Source organism: Folsomia candida, unplaced genomic scaffold, assembly GCF_002217175.1.
Source record: "Folsomia candida strain VU population unplaced genomic scaffold, ASM221717v1 Fcan01_Sc022, whole genome shotgun sequence".
NCBI lineage: Eukaryota > Metazoa > Arthropoda > Collembola > Entomobryomorpha > Isotomidae > Folsomia > Folsomia candida.
The window spans coordinates 2162015-2186756 of NW_019091214.1; the positions used below are offsets into that span (position 1 = coordinate 2162015).

The window sequence follows — 24742 nt, forward strand, 5'->3', positions numbered from 1 at the left end:
TCCATACTTCAAAAAAATCTTAATTCTTCAAAGCATATAAAAAAATATTTTTCAACTTATCTAAAATATATAATGCATTTCATAACCCAAAATAAATGAAAAATGGCAAGTTTTGAACAGAAATCTGCTATCTCACTCGAAACTCGCCCAACACTTGCCATAGACCCCTTGGAGCGTGTCTGTCTGTGGCGGAGGGGACGTAGTGGTTCGCCGTACTCCTCCGCCGCTCTCTACCATCATCGCAGCCTGCTCTCCTTCATCCATTCTACTACTTCACCTCAACCAAACAACACACACAAATTCTCGCGTTATGTCCACTTCTGAAAGAAGGTAAGCCGCCCCCACTTATCTTATTTGTCATACCATTCGATAACCCCTGTCTCTCCTCCGTGTCCCAATTTTGACCCCGGTTGACCCCTCGACGCAAAGTTTTTTCTCCTTTCCACCCCAAACCATGCCTGGTTTTTTCGCTGGCTGGCTGGCTGGCTGGGGTTGTCTCCCTCTCTTGCACTCGTCAGACCAATATGGCGACACGCATGGACTCGTGGTTGGTAGTTGGTGCGCATTATTAATTTCCGAAAAACTGACTCCCCAATTTTGACATTAGTTTGATTTTGTAACTTTAAAAAAATTATTATTACTTGGGAAAAAGTAATATGTCAGATTTTTTGTCAAGGTGGGTTTTTTGAACTGTGAGATTGTGAATTATTAGAATGAAATGGAAATTGATTGTGAACCCGGAAGAAGAATACCTGATTTGGAGAGAGATTTGATTTATCATTGAATTGTCTGGATTTTGATTGTTATTTGTTTTATTTTATTGCAGAGAAAGAGAACAATCCTGGTCCGAGAATGGACCGAGCACTGGCCCAGCAGGTGGTCCTGTAAAGGAAGTGTACGATGGACCGGCCGGCATGGACCCGGACGGTGTCATCGAGTCGAGCTGGAATCAGGTTGGTGACCTTTACGCGTGTTTTTATTACCGTATCCTATTCTGTCTGGAAAAGGTTAGGTTAGGGATTATGTGATCGGCATGTCTGTGTGTCAGTCTCTGTAGGGAAAGAGAAGCATGAAGCATTGCACACTGGTCAGATCTTGAACTTTGAACTTGGACTTGATCTTCGTCATCCTGCCTGTGACAGATTTGATAATGTATAAAAGTAGATTTTGACTTTAACCTTGACTTTGAGTAAATTTTAAAATAAGATTTCAAACATTTTGCACTATATTTTTTATAATGGTAAATCTCCCTAAAAAATGAAGGATCCGTCAAAGTAAACCAAACCAGGGGGTAAAAAAATTGGGCTGGTATTTCGACATGGGAATATCGATGAGATTAAATTAGGTTAATAAAATTTAAGCATGGACAGGCCATCTTTTTCCCGAGAGCATCATATTCACGCCCCCTTATTAATAGGTGTGGTCGCGTGGCGGCGGTGTTGAACTTGCACGCATCAAGTGCATGTTGTTTTAGGGACCTCCAAGATTGCAAAAATTATTGAGAAATGTCATGGTTGGCAGTGAGCAATGGTTGAGCATCCCTTTCACCTTTTTTTCAAGTCCAATGTCCAAGTGACAGTGGTGTGCTATGTGAAGGGAATAGAATGCCGCGAGTGAATGAGTGAGGAATGGGAGGAAGGAAAACTAAATAGGTCATGGTTTCGTTGTTCATGAATGAATTGTATTGTGTAGAAGTAGGATTGGATACATGCATCTGTGATGGTTGGTTAGTTAATGGTGGTGGTTTGGTTTTGTTAACAGTTTTTGGTTGAGTAGTTATGTTGGGAGTTGGTAGATTTCTTCCTGTTGCGCTATTTTGCAGTAGATCCTGATGTTAAATTTAAGGCAAGAGATTTTATAGGAAGATAAATATCAAATTTGACCATGAACAGGAGTGATGGAAGGGATATTGATGCAATAATTTGGATGCTATTTATTCACTACCCTTCTCCCAAATGTTAATAATCTATGATGGAGGAAACGTAACGTAATGTTGTAATGAGAAGTTTTCCTCTGACTAAAATAGCATCGTTATATTGAAAGCTTAATAAATTTTTAACTCTTCATTGCTTAGATTTTTTTATGCTGCGACTAATCACGTGTGGATGAGGCGTATGGATAATGATAGCTCCAGTTAGTTAGCAGTTTAATTTTAAGAATTATGTACATTTTCATGAGGATACGAACAACATGTCACAGTTATTATGAGAGGCTTAAGCTCTGTATGTACAAAACTGATAAGGTTACGCAAACAGCTTGTGAGTATGACACAGACAGAAGTCAATTCAAGGGCAATTTTATTTTATACAACCATCTTTTCGTGTGGTGGTTGAGGAGATTTCATAAAATTTGAAATACATTGCATTAGAAAATTTGTGCAGAAAATGGCTAAATTTAATTTTCGCCGCGTCGCCGTGTAGAGTTTGCGGATTCTGAATATTTTGAATGGCATTTTAGAACGCTTATTTTTATGAATCCTCAGGTGTGCACCAGCTTCGACGAGATGGACTTGAACCAGAAGTTGCTCCGAGGAATTTACGCCTATGGTTTTGAGAAGCCTTCTGCCATTCAGCAGCGGGCTATCATCCCCTGCATCTCAGGTCGCGATGCGATTGCCCAAGCGCAATCTGGAACTGGCAAGACGGCCACTTTCTCGATCGCTATTCTTCAGCAGATCGACCCTGACGTGCCCCATTGTCAAGCACTGATCCTCGCGCCTACTCGAGAGCTGGCCCAGCAGATCCAGAAGGTGGTCATTGCTCTTGGAGACTACTTGAACGTCTCTTGTCACGCTTGCATTGGAGGGACCAATGTTCGTGACGACCAACGAAAATTGGAGAGCGGCGTGCAAATCGTGGTCGGAACTCCCGGCCGTGTCTACGACATGATCAACCGACGATCATTCAGGACTGATCACATCAAGATGTTCGTTCTCGACGAGGCTGATGAGATGTTGTCTCGTGGATTTAAAGATCAAATCTACAAGGTAATTAATTTTGGACAGTTTTTGTTAAATCTTGTCGTAACGTTTTGGGCAATTTCTTATTTATAATATGCATCATTTTTGGAACTAGGTGTTCAAGACGATGAACGGAGACACGCAGGTGATCCTGTTGTCGGCTACTATGCCACCAGAGGTGTTGGAGGTCACAACCAAGTTTATGCGTGACCCAGTAACAATCCTGGTCAAGAAGGAGGAACTGACTTTGGAGGGTATCAAGCAATTCTACGTGAACGTGGAGAAGGAAGAATGGAAGTTGGACACTTTGTCTGATCTCTACGACACACTCTCCATTACACAGGCTGTTATCTTTTGTAACACTCGCAGGAAGGTTGACTGGCTGACTGGACGAATGCGTGAGAAGGAGCACACTGTCTCCGCCATGGTAAGTTAAAATTGTTGTTAAGATTACGTGTGAGTGGGTGTAGTTTGGATGGAATTGAATTTGTGGCTAATTTTTGGTATTTTTTCTACTTTTAGCACGGAGACATGGATCAGAAAGATCGAGAAATCATCATGAAGGAGTTCCGCTCTGGATCTTCTCGTGTCTTGATCACTACGGACTTGTTGGCTCGAGGTATCGACGTGCAGCAAGTGTCGCTCGTTATCAACTATGATTTGCCAACAAATCGCGAAAACTACATTCATCGGTGAGTCTTTTATAATTTTTGTTGCTTTTTACTTTTACTTTCTCTTTCCGTGTATATAACTCTTGTGTGATTTTTTATTGTACAGAATTGGTCGCGGTGGCCGATTCGGTCGTAAAGGTGTCGCCATCAATTTTGTCACTGACGAAGATCACCGCACTCTGAAGGATATTGAAGAATTCTACAATACACAAATCATTGAGATGCCCTCCAATGTAGCAGACATGTTCTAAACTAAGGGCAACTAGGAACGGAAAGGAAAAAAGCGGAGCAAAAAGTTTTTTGTACTCTACAATTTATTAATTAATTGATGTATTAGTTAGTTAGGCACTTAATTACTAGAAATATGGGCTGGTGTGGGGTGAGATTGATAATGATGAGAGGGAGTAAAAATAAGCAGAAATTCCGATTATTGAGAGTTCTCATTTTATGACACTGCGAGGAGTTGAAGTTCTTGCAAAAGTTCTTCTCACTTTATCAACGTATTGTAAGGTGAGAACTCTCAAAAATTTGAAACATGGTAAAAATGAGAGAAACATATTGAGTATGTTTCCAAGTTCTAAATCTTATATACATAAATAATTAAATCTTGTATACATAAACATAATTAAATCTTATTAAATACCTAATGTATAAATTGGGTTTTCCTTTTGATAAGATAAGCTGAAAAATAATTTACATGAAAAAAAATTGATTTACGATACACACTAAGGTTAATAAGAAATGATACACAATTGTATTGTTTTTTTAATAGTGGAGGATTGGATGGATTTGGTATATAAAACAAATGAAAAGAAATAAATGTATAAAATAAAAATAGCAAGTGTTTTTTGTAGAGATGACTTTTCCTAAATTTCATTTATTTTACCAGCATTTTTTCTCATGTCGACTATACATTTTCTGGATTTCAAAGGGGATATCATCTCGAAGCATGACTCATAAAAAATACACATCTCTCTATGCAACAAAGAGCTCGAATCATTCTGCTCCTGCAGGAGTGACGTGATTCGGTTTTTTCGGTGAATTTTCCAATTATTTCAGTGTCAGCTTGTTATCGGGAAGGATGAGGTAGCAGATTATTTGAATAATTGATTAAATTAATTACTGTTACTTTAATTAATTAATAAGTAACCGTAATTTTTGTAGTTTTTTACAGAAATTTTAAGAAATTTCCATGATACGTCATTCCCCCCGGGGGATGAAGTTAGATTTTGCCCCCCACGTCGGGGGGACGACGACTTCGACGCCACGATTTGTGGAGGGTCCCTCAGACGGACTATGTGGTCGGCGGAGGAGTACGGTGGTGGCTGGTCTGGTGGTGGTGGAGTCGGCCATTGCGAGTCATCCAACTAGCTCACTCTGCTCTCCAACCTGGCAAGAGGAACAACACACAGCAAATTGCTCTCTCTCCCTGTCTGTCCAACAAGCCGGTGTCGCCAAAGTCTAAAAAAATAGTTTTCCAGGATGAGTTGGCAGGATTACGTCGACAAGCAGTTGCTTGCCTCCAAGTGTGTGACGAAAGCTTGCATTGCCGGACTGGACGGGAACGTTTGGGCCAAGTCGGATGGTTTCGAGGTTAGTAAAGTAATTGTTCCTTAATGGATTGGATGGACGAGATAGTTTTATTAAAGGGGATGATTCTTAAGATGTAAGGAAACTGGTGGGAGGAGGAAGATCCAAGATGGGTGTGGTTTTTTTTGGGTGAAGGGGGATGCTTTTGGGAGGGGAGGAGAAGGAGGATAATGATGAGTAATTATGGCATGTTATGTATGCCTCGGTTGGGGTGAAAGAACCGATAAGATAAAAATTATTATTATTATCCTTTAACGTAGAATTTATGACCGGGGCAAAGTTTAGAAGCAGAGTTGTACTATTAGACATGTAAATAGGTAAATAAATGCGGAGTAAATTGCATAGACATCTGTTATAACTATAACATTTGCCTTGGGGGGGATACTGTAAAATTGAAGGGCATGCCATAATATACTGGATAAGTACAACTCTACTAATTTCACGCCAACAACCCGCTATCTTTGTCCGTTTATTTATGCTTTTAAAAAATTCTGCGAAATAGCTGAAATTCGGATGATCTCATCCCACTATGTGTCGCCAATTTGTAAAATTCTCTTAGCTAAAGTAATGTTTGACTTGCATAATAAATCGCGAATGAAACACTTTTTAAGCACTTGCATATACGAAATACACGTCTTTTTCGTCTTGATTCTGCCTGCTTATCAGTCACCTGTCCAATCAGCGTCACTTATACCTGGACATTTCCATCCATCCGTCCCAAACTTCCTCTCCGGAGTCTTCTCTGGATCTCGGTTCTCTTGCAAACAACCTTGCTCCACAAAATTCGCGATACTATTTTCTTCTGAATTATTTATTTGACGGGAAAAAGTAGATCACCACAATCAGATTTATTTTATTGCGGTGTATGTATGCGAGGCATCCATTAAATGATGGGGACGAAAAATGATAATTTTTGCATAGGGGATGAATGGATCGTTAGTTAGAAACATAGTTTTGGGATGAATATTTAATTAGATTGAATTATATGGTATTTTTTATATGCTGTCTCGCAATCTGTGCAATTCATTCTTTTCGTAGAATTGCAATTTTATTAATGCGAGATGAAATAAGACGGATAATTTTGATTTGAGAGACAATACACAAAATGGTATCGACTTCTTTGCGTACAGGCTATTTTTTCAGTTATTTCATCAAATTGCGAACCATAGGAGGACGTAAAGTGCATTTGAATTAGGGATTTCGGTGGATGGAAAATTTGTAATTCGTTAAATTACTTAAAATGATCCAATCCTTTCCTTTTTGTCCAATAATATTGTCGAGGATTAAGTGATGAAAAATGGGCGAGGAGTTGTAGTCCTGCCGAGGTGACTCACCTTTATTTCCAGAATGGTTCAGTAGGACTAGTAACGCAAAGTGGTTTTGCCTGTAATGTTGGTGGCATATTATTCTGGGTTGGTCTGGTCACACATTTGGGTTGGATGTCATGTGGTAGTATGTAAAATTGCATAATGTAGTATTTCATATAGCGATCACCTTATCATCATCAGGATGGAAGGACGATAGGTCCTTTCCACTGGTTTGGTTTGGGTGCTCATTTTCATAAGAATTTTTTGACGAATTGTCTCCATTTTGCATATTTTCTTCTTCGAGGTGAATGGCATTGAGTGAATAATTGAATCTCCTCGTCACGTGGAAGGATCGTGATTTGTGCATGATTTCGACTTTGACACGTTCATCCATAAAATCATGATAACTGTTAAGTTTATTTTATTGTACAATTTTTTCCTGGGCATTTAGAAATTGATAGTGATGATCGTGTGTGGGAGTAGCAAACCCGGTGCGGGTTAGTATCGCCATGAGTCAGTCCGGTATGCGGAAGGAGGATTTGATATCAATGTTACCGAGTCAGTGTGACACACAAGAGGCAAAAACAATTCGTCGAATGAGTTTCGAGTGATAAAAGGTTTCGGTATTGGCATCAAATTCTCATCTCGGAGATTGGATTGGATACAGTTTGTCCTCGTGGTGGTGCTCGTATCGCATGATTTTCCATCCTGTGTGAAAGATGAGAGCAATATTTTTCATGGACTTGATATCGAACTGTAATCCTCTTTGATCTCTCTTTCATCCATCTTGGTCTTCTTCTAGGAAGAATTTGATAAGATGAGTGAAGAAGATGATTATCATTGGATAAGGAATGATGGATGGGTGGGTGGATAATACCCGGGTATTCTCTGTCCCGGATCAAATAAATGTAGTAGCAAGCATTAAGCAATTACTTAATTATAGATATTGGTATCTAGCTGCTCTTGTGTAAGAGGGTGAATGAATGAATGGAAATCCATACTTAATTGATGTATGTATGACATTATTGAAGGGATTTGGATTCTGAAATTCTTTTGAAAAGCTACTAGTTGAATGTGAATGTAGCTCTTGGTGCGGTTTGCCGTGATGAAGAATGCTTTTATGTGCATATGTATGGTATGAGAGATGTAGAGAGAGGACAGGAAGTTCGGGATGGATGATGGAGGAGGAGCAGAATTTATTTTGTGTATGTTGTACGATCGGTTTTCGAGTTTGGGCTGGATTTTATTAGGCTGTAATTTTGTATCTCATCTTCTCTCCGTCCGAAACTTGTACTCACCGAGACCAAAGCACCCGGGTGGTGTGGTGGTAGAAATATACACCGGTCTAGCAGAGTATCTCTCTGTAAATGTAATATGCTGTGGTGTGTGGAGGGTGGGTGGACTGGTGTTGCTGATGCTACTACTGGACTGAATTTAATTCCGTGTAGGATTATTGGCTACGTGATGCTTTTTCCTCGTATGTATGTGTAGTATGTACTTTAGCTGTTTTTCTGTTAACATGAACATTTGAACATGAGGAGAGAGAGAGCGGATTGCGACGATGACGATGATGCATTCCATCTGCTCATTTCATCTCAGGTTTGAGTTTTAGTGTGCAAAAAGGAAGCCTAAAAGTCGAGAGAGAGAAGACGAAATATTATTATGCCTGGTTTTCCAATCCAATCCACCCTCCGATTCTGCCCGGTATTAAACACAAGACTTTGTCTTAGCAGACGGGAAAATGGTTAGGAGATCGTTTAAGGTGGACCTAAAAAATATGACGTTGCATAATAGCCCCGTTTATGTTTTTTTATTGTAGTCTCGGACCACTTAAATGTTATGTCGTCGTCGTCCCCAAAAAGTAAATGTGTTGACTTTCATTATTCTTTTTGGCCGACTGGTATAGTTAAGAAAGATGCATGTGGCGTTTTACTGAACGAGTAAATAACGGCAGCTGGTGCGAAATGAAATAAATGAGGGGACGAGCGACTTTTTTTTTACTGTGCAGTGACATATATTTGCAGAAGAGGTGAGGATTAATTTAGCAACGTAATCTGCACATACTTAAGTCGAGAGAGAGCGACGAGGGAGTGATTTTCATTTGAAATTGAAATCTGTGTAAGGGGCTGAGGTGAAGATGCGTCGCGATGCGTAAAATAAGACATTTTTAGAAAAGTGGCCAGATAATGGGGGAAATTTGGCTTATTTGCAATACAAAAGAGATGAAGGTAGGAGATAGACACACAACAGTAAAGTGTGGTGGCTGGCTATCGAAGTCAGACAGGCAGGCAATCCAATCCACCCATCTACAAATTTGATATCATAATAATAATCACATTGTTTAATCACCTCTCCTCTGCATTTCTCTAGTTTGTTGACTGGTAAATGGATGGATTATGTTATGAAAGGTTAGCTGTCCTTATTTGTTTGTAGCTCCTCTCGCCATCCAAGAATTCAGTCTTTATTAGGATCTCGAAATTATTGAGCCTTGTTGTTGACTTTTGTTTGAGGTGAGCTATCCTGCATGTTTGGAACGGACGGATGGCTTATTTTGACAGATATGTGTCGATACTGCGAAAAATCTTGCCTCCGTATGCAAAAGATAGAAAGATACATGGATTTGGACAGATTTATGTATTGAGTTCCAAACAAGGCGAGGAGAACGAATTTGGTGGTTTTGACACATTTTTGTGTCCCGTTCTCTTGTATGGGCCTTGGGAATTGGTTTAGTTTTAGGTGCTAGTTTTTCTTAGGTCATTCATTAGTTTAGTATTTAGCTGTGAGTGTTTGAATTGACAAATTTTATTATTATTATTTCTTTTCGCGGAACGTGTCCTCGATACGTTTTTTTAAGTATGTATGTACAGTACAACTATACTTTTTGGCTATTGTGGTGGTGTTGGCAGAATTGGTTTTGTTTGGCGTTATGTCGTTTCATTCCGTACTTTCCTTTTCCTTGAGGTTTAAAAGAAGAAGAAGGACAATTGAATATTTGGTGGTTGTAATGAATAGTTTTTTTGTGGGGGCGTTATTTTTCTTGATATTAATTTAGTTAAATAAGACAAAAATTGTGTTATATTTTATCCTCGTTATTATTTTGTGGATTAATATATTTCCGTTCGTGATAAGGTTTTGGTTAGCCTGGGCTGGGCTTTGGATTGGAAATTATTTTACTTACTGGAAAGGAAATGATGGCGGAAAAAAGCAATGTCATCTGAACCCACTTGTTGCCGGACTAAAATTTGGTGATAGATAATGAAATGACGTTAGTTTATAAAAATGGGTTGATTTCCATGTATTGGATTGAGTTCAGTTCAGTTAGGTCCGTGTTTGAAGTTGGACTGCATTTGGACATGACGAAGGAATCTTATCTTGCTGCATTTGTTTCATGAAGCTTATCATATCTCAATGACTGGCTAATTTTTGCAGCGTTATGATTATAAATTTGTGCTGGTGGTGGTGGTATGAATTGATGATTTATTATTATGCGGATGGTCATGTATATTTCGCTTGGTATGACTTTTAGACTTTTAGTCAACGACGACGACCGGATGAAGAGGAGGAGAGAGAAAGAAACGGATGTCTGTCAGTTGGTTGATTGGGCTCTCTTGTATTGGATGAATTGAATTGAATGCAAAAATTAAGGATTAAATTTAAGCAAGAAATAAGAAATGTGAAATGGATGAGTCGAATGGAAGCCGAGTTTTACATACTTAGTTTTGCTGAGAAAATGAGATTTATTAAAACAATACGAGTATAATAATCTTGAAATGAAATTGTAAAAGTTTGCAGTGGAAAATTGAGTGAGAGTTGTTTCGTTTTTTACTTTATTACAGTGAGATTTGGACTCTCTTTTAATTAGACGGTTTAAGTTAGTTTTTTGGCAATTACTTAATTGGATTAGATAAGATGGGATATTTAGTAGACGATAGAGAGATATAAAGCTGCGATTAGATGGGGTTATTAGATATCTTCCCAAAAACAGACCAATAGACTAGTTTCATTTGTAAAATATGAAAAAAATTCTGTCCTATTGTTCTCGATACGGATTTTGTTCTTACTTAATCCTAGAGTTGTACTTATGCTCATGAAATTTATGCCCAAAAATTCTTCTCCCGGAAGGCCAATGTCACAATAAATGTTCGCTTGTGACGTGTCTCAAATGCACAAAATGCCGGATAAAACATGCCTTGGCCATAGTATGTACACTGCTGAATCCAACGAACGAATGGAATTAATTCGGTGGGTATTACATTAAAAAAGTAAGTACCTCTCGAAGCAAGCCGTTCATGCATTTTTTGTAAGATTTCATTCACCGACTGCTATTGTTACATGCACCACCGGCGAGGCTGATGATTTTGTTCTCTCTACTCTCTGGTGAAAGAGAGAAGTTCTTTCTCTGAGGAGAATGCATCTGAGATGGGATTATGTTGGCTAGAAGATTCGTATTTCTGCTGTGTGTCTGTTGTGAAATCTTTCTCTGGTTGGTTTCGTATTGTTTTCTTCCTCTTTTAAATATTGGATAAGAAGAAGAAGAACTAGGAAGTTGTACAGAAATATTTGATGATGTGATTCGCCACTAAAAGTAAAGTTTTGTTGGTCTGTGTCTAACTTTGTGTTTGTTTTTTTGTGCAGGTTGGGAAGGAAGAGATTGTAAAGCTGGTCTCGGGATTTGATAATCAGGACATTTTGACGGGGTCGGGAGTAACGCTGGCAGGACAGCGGTACATCTACCTCTCCGGAACTGATCGCGTCGTCCGTGCCAAGTTTGGCAAAATCGGCGTCCACTGCATGAAGACTCAACAAGGTGGGTGGTTTGGATGGATGGTTGGTTGGTGTCATATTTTCGAGCCGATGACAGATGACATTGACCGGAAGGAAATAGACACCTCCCCACCTACAGAGTGGCTTGGCTGACACAATGGCTTTGTCATGATGAGCAGTAGGCGGCCGGAAATGGAGAAACTGCCGATGGATGAAAGCAATCTCTTTTTCTCGTCGTTCGAAATATGACCCTCTTCTACCCATCCATTCTATTATAATTTACTCTGAATTGGTAAAATTGATGTTTAAATATAGTTTAATTTTCTAACTCTTGTGTTTGTTCCTCGCAGCCGTTGTGGTGTCCCTGTACGAAGATCCAATCCAACCTCAGCAAGCGGCCTCGGTAGTTGAAAAGTTAGGAGATTACTTAGTATCCTGTGGATATTGATGGATGAGAAGGATGAGGCTGTCCCTCCCCCTACCCCCCTTCAACCCTACAATAAATGCTTTCTCTTATTATTAAATTATATTAATGAGTTGGATTTGACTAAAAATGTTAGTAACTACTTTTTCTTCTCAACTATACATAATACTACTTGCTACCAAACTACGATTGATGGTAATTTTGTAACAATGATGATTATTACTTGTAATAATTAAAATTATAAATTTACTACTACTATTACTACTATACTAAACTACGACTAAATATTACTGCTATTTGCTATTACTCTGCACTGCTAGTTAGTTATAAATTAGCTAATAGTTAAAAAAAATAAGCTTAATAAAAATAGTTACTTGCTAATTAATAAAAAAAACAATGCGGAGAATACCACGGAGGGAGAAGAAGAAGAAGAGGATGAAGAATCGGCTCAAAATTTCTAAAATGTGTTAAACCAGGAGAAAAAGAAAACTGATATGTATTGTATTTACGCATCATGGTCAGCCTATATAGTCAGTCATCATGCAAATTATTTTAGGATACTTAATGTTATAATAATGCTGTGTGTGGGTGTGGATTGAGGTTGAGGAGGAGATGGCGGAAAAGTGGGCGTGATTGGTCAGTCGTATATGTACGTTAGCTTTGTAGCCTTTTCAAATTTCATTTGATTAAAGAGAAGATTTTTTGAAAATGAAAAATATATTTGGGTTGTCTGTTGTATTATGATTATTTGCATAATGATAAGTTCGGTGCTAGTTGGATAAGCGCTGCCTTATCTCGATTCATAAAGAAAAATTCGCTGCGCTGTTTTGTTTATTTAGATTTATGCTTTTGGAGGAAGGCTAAATCCTGCCTGGTAAATTCAGGCACGAGTCTCAATTTAAGGCTGAGCAGCCGAATAAAAACAGCTCAGTTAAAAATTCTCAAAATTTTGATTTTGGTAAATTCAATTGCTAATTGGCACAAGTGACGGGATGGCGTCCGTTCTGGTTTCCGGTTTACGCCAGAAGATTGTTGGCTCAGCGTTGAAGAAAAGTTGTGGTTTGCTCGAACCATCTGGGAGTGTTTTGCTTGAGTAAGTGGAAGTAGAGGACAACTTTGTTTTCTGACTTTCAACTTTCAAACTAATTTGGTTAATTTGTTAATTGTTTTGTAATTAATTAATTGGTCTAGTCGGACTCCCAACCGCTCCGCTGCCCGATGGTACCCCGAGGAAAAAGACTTGCAAGAAATGAAAGGTCCTTACCTCTGGAATCCGGGTCACGAACAGTGGAAACATATCCTTATGTTGTCTGAGAATCGTCCGGAAATTGAAAAGAAGGTAATTCTTTAATAAAAGCACTTATTTGGATATATTCATTTGCTAATAATAATTAACTGTAGGTGAAGAACTTGACATTAAATTTTGGCCCACAACATCCCGCAGCTCACGGCGTATTGCGTCTCGTTCTCGAACTCGAGGGTGAAACCGTGGTCAGGGCGGATCCACACATTGGTCTACTTCACAGGTGTGTAGGGCTAGCTTTATCATCACATTGTGAAATAAGTGTATATCCCTGTAATTTATTTTACTAATTGCAGAGGAACTGAGAAGCTTATCGAGTACAAGACGTATACACAAGCGCTACCCTACTTTGACCGGCTGGACTACGTTTCTATGATGTGCAACGAGCAGTGCTACTCCCTCGCGGTGGAGAAACTTCTTAACATTGATGTCCCCATCAGGGCAAAGTACATCCGAGGTGAATAATAATTAAATACGGTCCCAATGCAATGCAATTTTGATATAACTCCTCTTCTCTCTCTGCAGTCTTGTTTGCCGAGATTACACGTATATTGAATCACATCATGGCCGTGGGGACGCACGCCCTGGATATTGGAGCCCTCACCCCCTTCTTCTGGTTATTCGAGGAGCGCGAGAAAATGATGGAGTTTTACGAACGCGTCTCCGGTGCGAGAATGCACGCCGCGTACGTCCGTCCTGGAGGTGTTTCTCTGGTGAGAAATTATATACGCTAGGAACCATAAGTGCCATGCATACTAATTAGTAAATGTGTTGTTGTTTAGGACATGCCACTTGGTCTGATGGACGACATTTACGAGTTTTCTACCAAGTTTGCCGAACGGTTGGACGAGGTGGAGGACGTACTGACGGCGAATCGAATCTGGAAGCAGAGAACGATTGACATTGGAATCGTGACGGCGGAGGAGGCGCTCAACTACGGCTTTTCAGGTGTCATGCTGCGTGGCTCGGGAATTAAGTGGGACTTGAGAAAAACGCAACCATACGATGCCTATCACCTTGTCGACTTTGACGTCCCCATTGGCACAAAGGGCGACTGCTACGATCGGTTAGAGAGAGTCATCTCGTTTATTTTTTGGTCGGTGTATATTTTCTTAATATAAATTGGTATTTCCAGATATTTAATCCGTATTGAGGAAATGCGTCAATCCCTTCGTATTATCGAACAATGCTTAAATCAGATGCCGGAAGGAGCGGTGAAAACAGACGATGCAAAAATTAGCACGCCAAGTCGGGCAGAAATGAAGGTGCTATATTGGAATTTTGAATACTCGTCATGATTTAAAACTAATAATTAATTTAATTGGCCTGATCCGATAGACATCCATGGAGGCGTTGATTCATCACTTTAAATTGTTCTCGCAAGGCTACACAGTCCCACCGGGGTCCACTTATACGGCCATCGAAGCTCCAAAAGGTACATATGCAAACGTAGATATGTTATCTCGGATTATTTGACTGATTTGTTATTTAATTTTTATTAGGCGAATTTGGCGTCTACCTAGTCTCAGATGGCGGCTCGAAACCGTACCGGTGTAAAATTAAGGCCCCTGGTTTCGCACATTTAGCCGCTTTACAAAAACTCGGTCCGAAACATATGTTGGCCGATATCGTAGCCATTATTGGAACGCTGGACGTCGTCTTTGGTGAAATTGATCGCTAATAATAAGACAGGGGCGACAATTAGATATCTAAGCTATATTATTTTGAGCCATCGTCACCTCACAGAAAAGTGAGTCGATCGCCGCATCATAACTGACAACATAATTGTGACGGGCGACGATCGACTTGCTTAACTTCTTGTTAACAAGTCTTAACTGTAATTATTATGTAGCTGAGTAAAAAATGTATTAAAAATTGTAAAAAATGTTTGACAAAACAAGTCTTAAATTCTATCCAGTTTCTAAAATTTGCAAATTCCCAAAAGTCAAACCATTTCCAACATCACGAGTCCCGTTCCCGTCATGCAAATACCGTGTCCTTTCCCTTCCTTCTATTTACGACTTGTTTATTCCTGACTTGCCAAATTATGCCAACCTTCTCTCCTAATACGAAGAGAGCCGCAACAACTATTAGTTGTAGTGGCTTCTTCCCTCTTGTGCATAAACGAAATATGTACATACACATTTGCATACACCATGTAAGTAATTCACTTCTTAGCAGCAACAAAGGGTTGGTTGGTATCATGACTATGTGGCTGTTGGTTAGTTTGGTATCATTCGCCTGGTAATGTAATAAGCGTCTAATCATAAGTGGTGGTTGGGAATTCTTCTTCTTCGCACTCTGTTAAAAAAGACGACGACGACGAACGAGGTGATAAAATAACGACGAGAGATGCGAGATGCATTGGGAATCGTGTAGCTCGTAGCTCAGTCCAACTGCTTTATTATGAAGTCACTTCATTGAAGTGTAAGAGTTTGGTGGTGAAGATGAGATTGAAACTCATATGAATCTATATGCTAAGCTATTGAGAACGAGGTCTCATTTTGGTATAGAAGAAAGAACCCGTTGCATTCAGCAACACATCCGCCTGCCTGGTCTGACTTCGTTTATTGCCAGCCGAGAAGAGAGAGAGACCACAAACAACAAGTGGAATTCGAGTCTGTTGTTAAATTTAACTGAAACCACAAATTAAATATTTTTGTGCGCTTAATTGAACAGTTGGTTAATAAAGTGGAATAGTAGTTTTTTTGGTGGGGGGACGACGACGGAAGGAAAAGGAAAGGTGACGAATTGGTGTGTGTAATTAGTAGAGGTGAGTTAATTATTTATTCAGTTAGTCAGTCAGGTAATGATGAATGAAGGGTTAAGTATTATTTAAAAATATAATGAAAAGAAAGTGAAATGGGAAATGTTTTATTTATTTTTATTTATTTTGACGGGAGTTGTTTTTACTTTTTACAGTTAATCACTTGGAAGGTGGAAGGAGATCTATTATAGGGAAGGATTTGTTGTGCGACTGATGCTGATAAGGAGGGGCTTATCTGAGCTGTGTGGTGACTCTTATCCATCCAGTTGTTTGTAGGGAGTTTGGTAGTATTGACATTGTGACATTGGTTTTGTTTCGTGCGCCGTCTTTCTCTTTCTTATCGATCGATATCGTCCAAGTATCGAATAACAAATTATCATTGTTAATTCCAATCTGGTGGAGAGTGCTTATATATATATATGTATACGTTACTTTGAAGCTAAAAACGAAGTTAAGTTGTGCGACTGTATAGTGAAAAAGTTGGCGATTAAATTGGCAAAATAAATTTATCAATAACGATGTCGTCAAAAACGAGCAGTCGGATAACATCATCCTCATCTTCTGGAGCTGCCAAATTGGTGGATGAGTCGCATATGAAGACCCTCCGCGAGTTGGTCCAGCTGCAGGGAAATCGCCATTGTTTCGAGTGTTCGCAAAGAGGGCCGACCTATGTCGACGTTACGATCGGATCCTTTATTTGCATGACCTGCTCAGGACTGTTGTAAGTAAACCGACAGGCCAGTTCTAGTGGAAAATGGGGTGGCGAAATATAACAAGGACGAGAATGTGTGTGGGCGTCGGGCGTAGATATGATGTGGCGTGGGCGGATGGCGATTTTTGTGGCGTAATCTGTCGAATTGGACGAATTTAAGTTATACATTCATCAAGTTCGCTGGACGAATAATGTTCAGAGCTTATTATTTGTGATGTCATCATTTCCTGTTCCGTTTTATGGCGTCAAATCCAGTATAAAATGATGAATTAATCCGACAGAAACGCTACTATCAATAACATCAATCCACTCCATGTCGTCACATTCTTAATTTTTAATTGTATTCTTTTGTCCTGTTTTTATCATTCTTTTTAAACCCAGCCCACCCAAATTATGCAAATATATAAATATGTACCCACATTCACATTCACCCAAGAAGGAAAATGAATATGACTCACTCATTTAATTGCTTTTTTGTATGATTACGTAATGCTGCAATTCTTTGTCTTAATGGTTTTTTAATATTTAATAATTATGATGCCCCTATTACACATTATTTTTAACCATATTTAAGTTTAATTACATTTAACTAAATTTTCATTTTCTCTTCTCGACAGGCGAGGAATAACGCCACCACACCGAGTCAAATCCATCTCGATGGCCACCTTTACTCCCGACGAGATCCAGTTTTTGAGGACGAGAGGAAATGAGGTATTTAACTATCTAGCTAATAAACAAGGTCCTAAAAAAAGAGGAAATCTTAGTGAGGTGGTGCAGTTACAACTAATAAATAAAATTAGATTGCAGAATTTTTGCATCACCGCTCTTGGTACAATTTTTTCTGGAAGCAATAATCATTTAAAATATTTATTTGGTCTGTTCGTAAGAATAATAGAATATCCAAATTAATAAGGGAAATTATAGATTAGCTTTTTAGAACTTTTTAAAACAAATCCGTATATAGTTCACAATAGTTTATCAATTATATTTTATCTCAGTAAATTTAGCCCAATTCTCGCAAAATTTCTAGCAAAAACATCTTCTTGAAGTCTCAATTTACTCAGTAAAATCAAGAATTCACGTATATACAAGCAAAGTTTATAGTAAAAATGGCACCGAGAGCGGTGATGCAAAAATTCTGCAATCTAATTTTATTTATTAGTTGTAACTGCACCACCTCACTAAGATTTCCTCTTTTTTTAGGACCTTGTTTACTTAATACTTGTAATTGAGTGATTTACATAATAAACACCACGAATTCCTCAAATTTAGCGTTAGCATAGCATTTGTTGTCAGCTATTTAAATGCTTTGCGTGGCTACCAAGTTTCTAAATGGAATATTGTAGCGGTTTCTTAACCGATTTTGACTCTCCTTATCTTAAAATTTACAGAAAAAATACTTTATAATTGATGGGGTTTGAAAACTTTCTTAGCTGTTCTATAAATCAACCATAAATGAAAATACGTTACTAAGATCACATTTTTGGCTGTAAAACTTAAAACTACAAAAGCGAGTTCAATAACCATTGCGTAATGATGATACGTGTAATTTAATCAAAATCAGTTGAAGATGAAAATCTTTGCATGAGTTATCCTGCAGTCACTTTGTTGGCGGGGGGTGAATGCATAGTTAGTGAATTTTTTGTTGCTAGGAATTTACCTCACTAAGAAAAATCATTACGCAGTTAATTCTTGACCGATTTTGGTCATATTTGGCTTAAAAAATCCAGAGTGAGTTTATCTAAAATTTTGCCATCAGAAAACTACCCCTGATTCTCCAGTAATTAGTTAAAAATCAAAATGTGTTACCAGGGGTACATTTTCGTTAATAAGTCGAGTAAAAATCAATCAATCGCTAAGTCCAATAGCAAATCGTTTTCGAATTGAGTCAGAATGACCGGTGCAAAATTTCATCAAAATCGGTTGAGAAATGGCTAAGTTATCGTAAAATGTCACTTTTTTTAACGTGAGTAACTGCATACTTAGTGTTTTTTCGTTGCTAAGTATTTTGCCTCACTAAGAAAAAACAATTGTAATTAATTATTAATTGACACTTAAAAGGAGATGAGACGACGAACGATGGGTGAAAGTATGAATTGCGTCCGTGACAAATCCCAAAAGCAATCAAATCTCAATTAATTTTTATATAGGAAAGATTAACATCATGCCAGATGAAAAAACAACTGCGCCACGCCATATCGTCGCCTTTGTGTCATTGTCGCCCAGTTTTATCTCTTAATTAATTCAATTAATTACTTGGTCTCACTCGTGGCCGACATTATTCGTTCTTCTTTCCATTGAGGAGTGGAATGGACTGCGTAGTTTTTATGTGTATACGCGACTACTCTTTTTTACCAGAAAAGTTTTGCTGAGATAGATGAAATGTCAAACTATGGACATCACGTTTCATATTAAATCCATTCCTTTGGAAAAGAAGGAGTTAAGGCGGAATAGCATGCTGGCTGATGCGGGGTTTTTTGTTTGAATTGTTGTGTCTCAACTTTCCCTTCCTCCATGTATTCAAATGGCGATTTTGAAAAATGTTCACCGCCTTTCGTTTTTAACAATATGAAGATATTAATGCACCTAAAAATCGGTAATTTTTAGGCTTACATAGTTAGGAGATAAAAATTTTGATTTTTTTCTTCAACAAGAAGATAAATATAAAATAGATGAAAAATAATCAATAAAATTTAAATATTTCCTCATTGAAGAAAAAAATCAAAATTTTTATCTCCTAACTATGTAAGCCTAAAAATTACCGATTTTTAGGTGCATTAATATCTTCATATTGTTAAAAACGAAAGGCGGTGAACATTTTTCAAAATCGCCATTTGAATACATGGAGGAAGGGAAAGTTGAGACACAACAATTCAAACAAAAAACCACGTGATACAATGCCACGTTAAAAGCGTATGGTCTTCTCCTTTCTGGCACCACGAGAGAATAGTCGTCTCTCATGTCAGGTTAAAAGTTAGTTGTTGAACTTGGTTCATCTCTCTGTGGCGTGGTTTGGTTTTGGTATTGGTATTGGCAATGATGCTCTTGTTGTTGAATCTCGAGTAGTTTTTGCGTAATAGAAGGAAAGAATTGAGAGTCTTGTTGTCCCGTGGTTGTTGCGAGTTGGTTTGGTATCATCATCATGATTTATGCAATGTCGAGCAGATACCACATCTCTCTGGCTGCCTGCTCTGTGTCCAGTTGGTCCGCATTAATAATTAATTTAATTACTATTGCATGCAGTGGTGTGGTTCGTCGTCGTCGCTTAATTAAGCCGTGTTTAGTCCAGTTGGTTATTTTTGTTTGGCCAAAAAAGAGAGAAATTCACGTCACGTCTGGTCTTGTAAAATTGCAGAAGAAGAGACGCAAGCTCAGCATAAATTGTTCTACTATATTACAATCCTGGATTATCTCTCGCTACTTCTTGACGTCGGTTCAACACTGATGTAAATTCCTTTTGCAAATACGATGATAAGAAATTCGCCGAAGTCCAAAAGCAGCAAATATTTCGTGCTAAGGAGAAGAATGATAACATGCATAATGAATTTGATGATAACTCATGCCATGCCATGCCATGCTCTCACTCAGTCAGTAACAAATTGGGTGGCGATGATGATAATTCTAAGAACTTAATGATTACGGATTTGACACAAAATTAAGAAAATGATGCAATTTGAATAATAATTATGTATTAACTCGAAATTAAATGGTGGTTTTGTGTTTCAGTACTGTCGGAAAGTTTGGCTGGCCACGTACACATCTCGCGATTCCAATCTCGCCTCTTCTGCCACCACAGAGACGGACAGTGATAAAAAGAACACGTTAAAGAGCCACATGTCCGCAAAGTACGAACAGAAGAGGTATTACCTCGACCCCTCGAAAATCCCAGACCTGCATAACAATGACGTGGCGTCATTCTCACTCTCCGGGGGATCATCTTCGGGCTCTTCCGTTTCGAATAGATCACCCTCCCTTTCTTCCGCTTCGTCCGGTTCATCCCTCTCACAGGGTGTCCATACCAGCGCCAACGGTAACAACGCTCCCAGTCCTATCATGAACAACTTGCGGAATAACGCCTCCCTCATCTCCGCTTCCGGTCTGGGTGCACATCACAATGGAGCAGGTGGAGGAACACCTTCGTCAAGGCTGGTCAACTCACAGACGTTACCGGATATAAAGCCCCTCTCGTCCCTCCTCCCCCTGCAGCCCATTAACTTTATCAACAACCTGTCCAATCCCGTGGTCCAACAGCATGATGATAAAATAATCAACACAAACCACCAACTACAGAATGGGAGCAGTAGTAGTAGTAATAAAGATCCTTGGGCAGTAGGTGATGGAGGGGCTGCTACAAATGGTAATAATAATATTTTTTTAACATATTTTGGATTATATATTTTGTATAGAATCATTGAATACTTATCTTAGGTAGAATTGAGTTTAAATATTTTTTAAATCTATTTTGATTCAGGTTTCAATGCAAACTTTGCCAATTTCGATGAAGCATTTTCTTCCCCAGAAAATGGGAGCGTGTCCTCCCCGAATTTCGACCCCTTCTCGAATTCATCAAATCACAGCAAGAATCACAGCATAAGCCGCAACAAGCCGAGCAACATTGTGCTAAATGGAGGTGATAATTCTATAAATTTTGGTGGATTTGCCACCTTTGATAAACCTCTGCTTCCAATCTCTCACCAAAATCAAAATGGAGGAAATTTAAACAACGATCTGAATAATGGTCACTATGGACAAAATGGCACTGGAGGAGGAAGTGCGGGCGATAGATACGCTGCATTGAAAGATTTGGACGAAATATTTAAACAAGGTTAGTGACTCGTGTATAATTAATTATTAAGTAATTCATCTAGATTTATAAGGTTTGCTTCGCTCTGCAAATAGGAAGTGACTCTGGCGAAATTGCAAAAAATACGACACCCCAAACTAACGGAACATCAAACAACACACATCACACCGGACTGAGCAATTCCACCTCGATGCCTGCCAATTTGTCCTCCTCAGGAAACAATGGGTGGTCATCCCTCGTCTCGCCCGGTCACAACCAGCAACCGAATCCATTCTCAATGTGTAAGCATGCAGTAATAAATTTTTAAATAAAATTAACAACCCTGACTTATCATGTTTACCTTACTTTACAGTTGGGACATCACCCAACAGTTCTGGCTGGGGTGCCGGTCCGACTCCCCCCACGATGAATCCATTCGCCGCAGTTGTGGGAGTATCATCCTCGCCCGCCACGTGTAAGAAATTAGAATTGACAAAAATGTCACCAAGTTATTATTATTATATCAAATTGTGCTTTTTATTTCTCCAGCCTCTTGGTCCGGTCCCCCTAGTCAAGGTCATCAAGGAAACTTTCTCTTTAGTGGTCACTCTCAACATCAGTTTGGTCCATCTTCATCGTCTCAAATGTTTAACCCATTTGCCACCACAGCCACGACTGCGCCCAGCTCAAATCCCCATAACCCCTTCCTCTAAAAAAAAGTTTAGTGGAAACCCCACTAAAAATGAATCTGTCTGACCAATCTGCAAAACGAAATCTCTCCTCACCAATGATTCACGAACGACGAGACGTTAACTTATAATTATTATTATATAAATTGTTATATAATTGTTGCCATATTTTATTAAGTAAGGCTGACTTTCTCTCCGATTAGGTAGAAGTTTATTGTTAGATAGAGTTAGATGAAAATTAATTCAGATTAGTGTTAATTTTTCTCCGTCTTGGAATTATACTTGGAACAAGAAAACTCTTCCGGTTCCGGTAGTGAAGATAGCGTATAGTTCCACATATTATATGACGTTTTCACCTTATCTTCCATTAGGCAGAGAGAAATCGAAATCTAATCTCATCTCCGGATTAACAAATCCCCCATTTAATACTGTGCTGACCAGACCCTATTATCATTAGTTTATAGTTGTGTGGGTGGGGTGGGAATTTATCATGGTGATTGCGATGACGATGCGTTAAACTTTATTATAATCTGTGAGATAAGTCTGGTTCGGTTTTTTTGTTATGTTTTTTTTTCGTTCTGATATATAATTTAGATAGTTTTGAGATCTCGCATTTATGTAGAAGGTTTCGTCTTCTTGACGTAACCATAATTTGGGTGATGATTTAATGTCAGATTATTATTATGACTATTCGATGAATGATTACTTAATTAATCAATTAACTATGATTATTTAAATACTTATTATTATGTAGATGCTACTATTGTTTATTACTTGTAGAAAGGAAGGGATGGAGGTTTTTGAGAAAGCGTGCGGTTATCAAAACTTGTGTGAAAGTTGTACCTGTTCTAAAAAAACTGGAAGCCTTGTTCTCCCGTAACTAAAAGTGTAATTAATTAATTTCCTAACTTGGTAATTAAAGTTGGAAATAAATTTAATTAGATTTATTATGATTTGGATTGGAGATTTCGGATTGGAGCGGATGTGAATGTGATGATGATTGATTCGAATAAAATTAATTTAAAAAATAATTTGTCAACTACAATGTGGGACAGTCGTGTTTTATTGGCGTGCTAAAGCTTCCAGTGAAAAATGTCTTGGTAGAGAATTCAATAATTCAATTCATATGCATTTTAACGAACCTTACGCGTGCATATAACTTGACATACCGAATTTTAATCACATTTACGTCAGCCTAAGATTCACAGCCTAAGATTCACATCCTAAGATTCACTTCATATTTTACATGTTCCTTGTAAATTTATTTCTGGTTGAGAAACAGACGCAGTATAAATTCAGGCACCACTTTCATTCGTAAAGCGCTTTACGAATAAAATGGCGACAATTATATAGAATGGGAAATGAATGATCTCATCGTTTCGGCTTATCTAAAAAAAGAATAGTAATTAATCAGGCACGTAGCCCCATTAATAAATACGTTCATATAAATATATAAACATCCCTCCATGAAAAATTGATTAATTGACCACCAGCTGCTAAAGCAAAATTTTTAACTTTAGCAATAATTATATCCTCTGCCTCGTTTAACTACATATTTATCATCATTGCACAGCATAGCTGTTAGCCAAAAGCACGTACTTTTATCAGAAATGAGAATATGAGAAGACTGGTCAAGTAAGATACAAAAAAGATTCACATTCATCGTTTAACTATATTTGCAAGCATTTACTTAGCATTAGACTGGTTTTTGGTTAGCCAATTTTTACCCCTCGCCATTTTTATCACAATTTTTAACCAGCTCCTCTTCGAATGTCCATCCATCTGGTCCGGTACAAACTAGAAATAACTAGTAGCACATGTAGCATATAAAGTTTAATAAAAATTGCGATACTAACCAAACACCAGCAAATCTCGGCCAATGCAATTCATCCAATTCATCCAACACGACGAGACGAGACGCTCATAAAATTTGTGACAGATGTAAAGAGACCAACCAATACATTAAACAAATAGAAAGGAAGGAAATGCATACACATTTTTGTTCTCGGTACATATTTATTTACGGAATGATAACTTCTTATCTTGCTATTTTCTTTGTAAGTATAACCTCAAACATGCGTGTGGTTCTATGCTCATGTGATACTGACTTATCCATCCATCATTCATAAATACATCCATATAAACATACCAGAAATACAAACATTACATTTTCAAACTGGAAATTTTCTTGGTATATTTAACTTGCATATTTATTTAACTATTTCATGCAAACAAACCCTTTTAAACTTTAACCCATTTCTTCCCCAGACGCGACGCAATTTGACAAGAAATTGACACAGAATTATATTGATAAATTATTGATTTGACGTCAATTAAAGACGGTAATAGTAATGGCTTAGATAGGATGTAAACTGTTGAAACATGCCATGTAGCTTATTTGTAGTGAAATGTTAAGCTAGAGCTACCTTCTTTAGTCTTGATCATTGTTACCTGTATCTCATGGTCATATAAATCAGTATAATAAATATTATTATTATTATTATTATTATACATTTGTCCTCTTATCAAGTTAATAAGAATATAAAGATAAGTGCATGATATTTTCACAAGGACCTAAACTTGACATGGTTTACATAAGACAATTCATTTCTCGGGGTGAGATTTTGACTCAGAGTTCACCACTAAATAACAACCTAAATCAGGAAAAACTTTCCGCTTACTTGGTATCATCTACATATATTTGCATAATGTACCTTGTTTCCAAGTATTAAACATCGATTATTTCAATACTTTTCTTCACGTGAGACTAACT

The 24742-nt window shown here is 38.1% G+C and overlaps 4 protein-coding genes across 5 annotated transcripts; all 4 read left to right on the forward strand.

The window, feature by feature from the left end:
• The first annotated feature begins 205 nt into the window (after positions 1-205).
• Positions 206-4483, forward strand: LOC110858719 (eukaryotic initiation factor 4A-I). 2 transcript variants are annotated; one of them, XM_022107578.2, is made up of 6 exons: positions 206-330; positions 827-953; positions 2483-2986; positions 3075-3386; positions 3482-3651; positions 3737-4483. In XM_022107578.2, the coding sequence occupies exons 1-6, from the start codon at positions 311-313 to the stop codon at positions 3879-3881; spliced, it is 1278 nt and encodes a 425-aa protein (XP_021963270.1). In that variant the 5' UTR covers positions 206-310; the 3' UTR covers positions 3882-4483. The 2 variants fall into 2 exon arrangements, with proteins under 2 accessions (XP_021963270.1, XP_035714809.1); XM_035858916.1 differs by lacking the exon at positions 206-330 and adding an exon at positions 540-676.
• Positions 4484-4995: 512 nt separating this feature from the next.
• LOC110858695 (profilin) lies at positions 4996-12435 on the forward strand. The gene is made up of 3 exons (XM_022107546.2): positions 4996-5223; positions 11163-11334; positions 11642-12435. Exons 1-3 carry the CDS (start codon positions 5113-5115, stop codon positions 11737-11739), a joined length of 381 nt encoding a protein of 126 aa, XP_021963238.1. The 5' UTR covers positions 4996-5112; the 3' UTR covers positions 11740-12435.
• A 165-nt stretch (positions 12436-12600) lies between these two features.
• On the forward strand, positions 12601-14918 carry LOC110858686 (NADH-ubiquinone oxidoreductase 49 kDa subunit). Its single transcript, XM_022107536.2, has 9 exons — positions 12601-12808; positions 12907-13054; positions 13117-13241; positions 13315-13475; positions 13544-13731; positions 13801-14084; positions 14154-14283; positions 14357-14453; positions 14521-14918. Exons 1-9 carry the CDS (start codon positions 12708-12710, stop codon positions 14697-14699), a joined length of 1413 nt encoding a protein of 470 aa, XP_021963228.1. The 5' UTR covers positions 12601-12707; the 3' UTR covers positions 14700-14918.
• Positions 14919-15416: 498 nt separating this feature from the next.
• LOC110858744 (arf-GAP domain and FG repeat-containing protein 1) lies at positions 15417-23008 on the forward strand. The gene is made up of 8 exons (XM_022107605.2): positions 15417-15791; positions 15941-16506; positions 17115-17208; positions 20224-20854; positions 20969-21322; positions 21397-21582; positions 21654-21755; positions 21830-23008. Exons 2-8 carry the CDS (start codon positions 16304-16306, stop codon positions 21991-21993), a joined length of 1734 nt encoding a protein of 577 aa, XP_021963297.1. The 5' UTR covers positions 15417-15791; positions 15941-16303; the 3' UTR covers positions 21994-23008.
• Positions 23009-24742: the final 1734 nt, after the last annotated feature.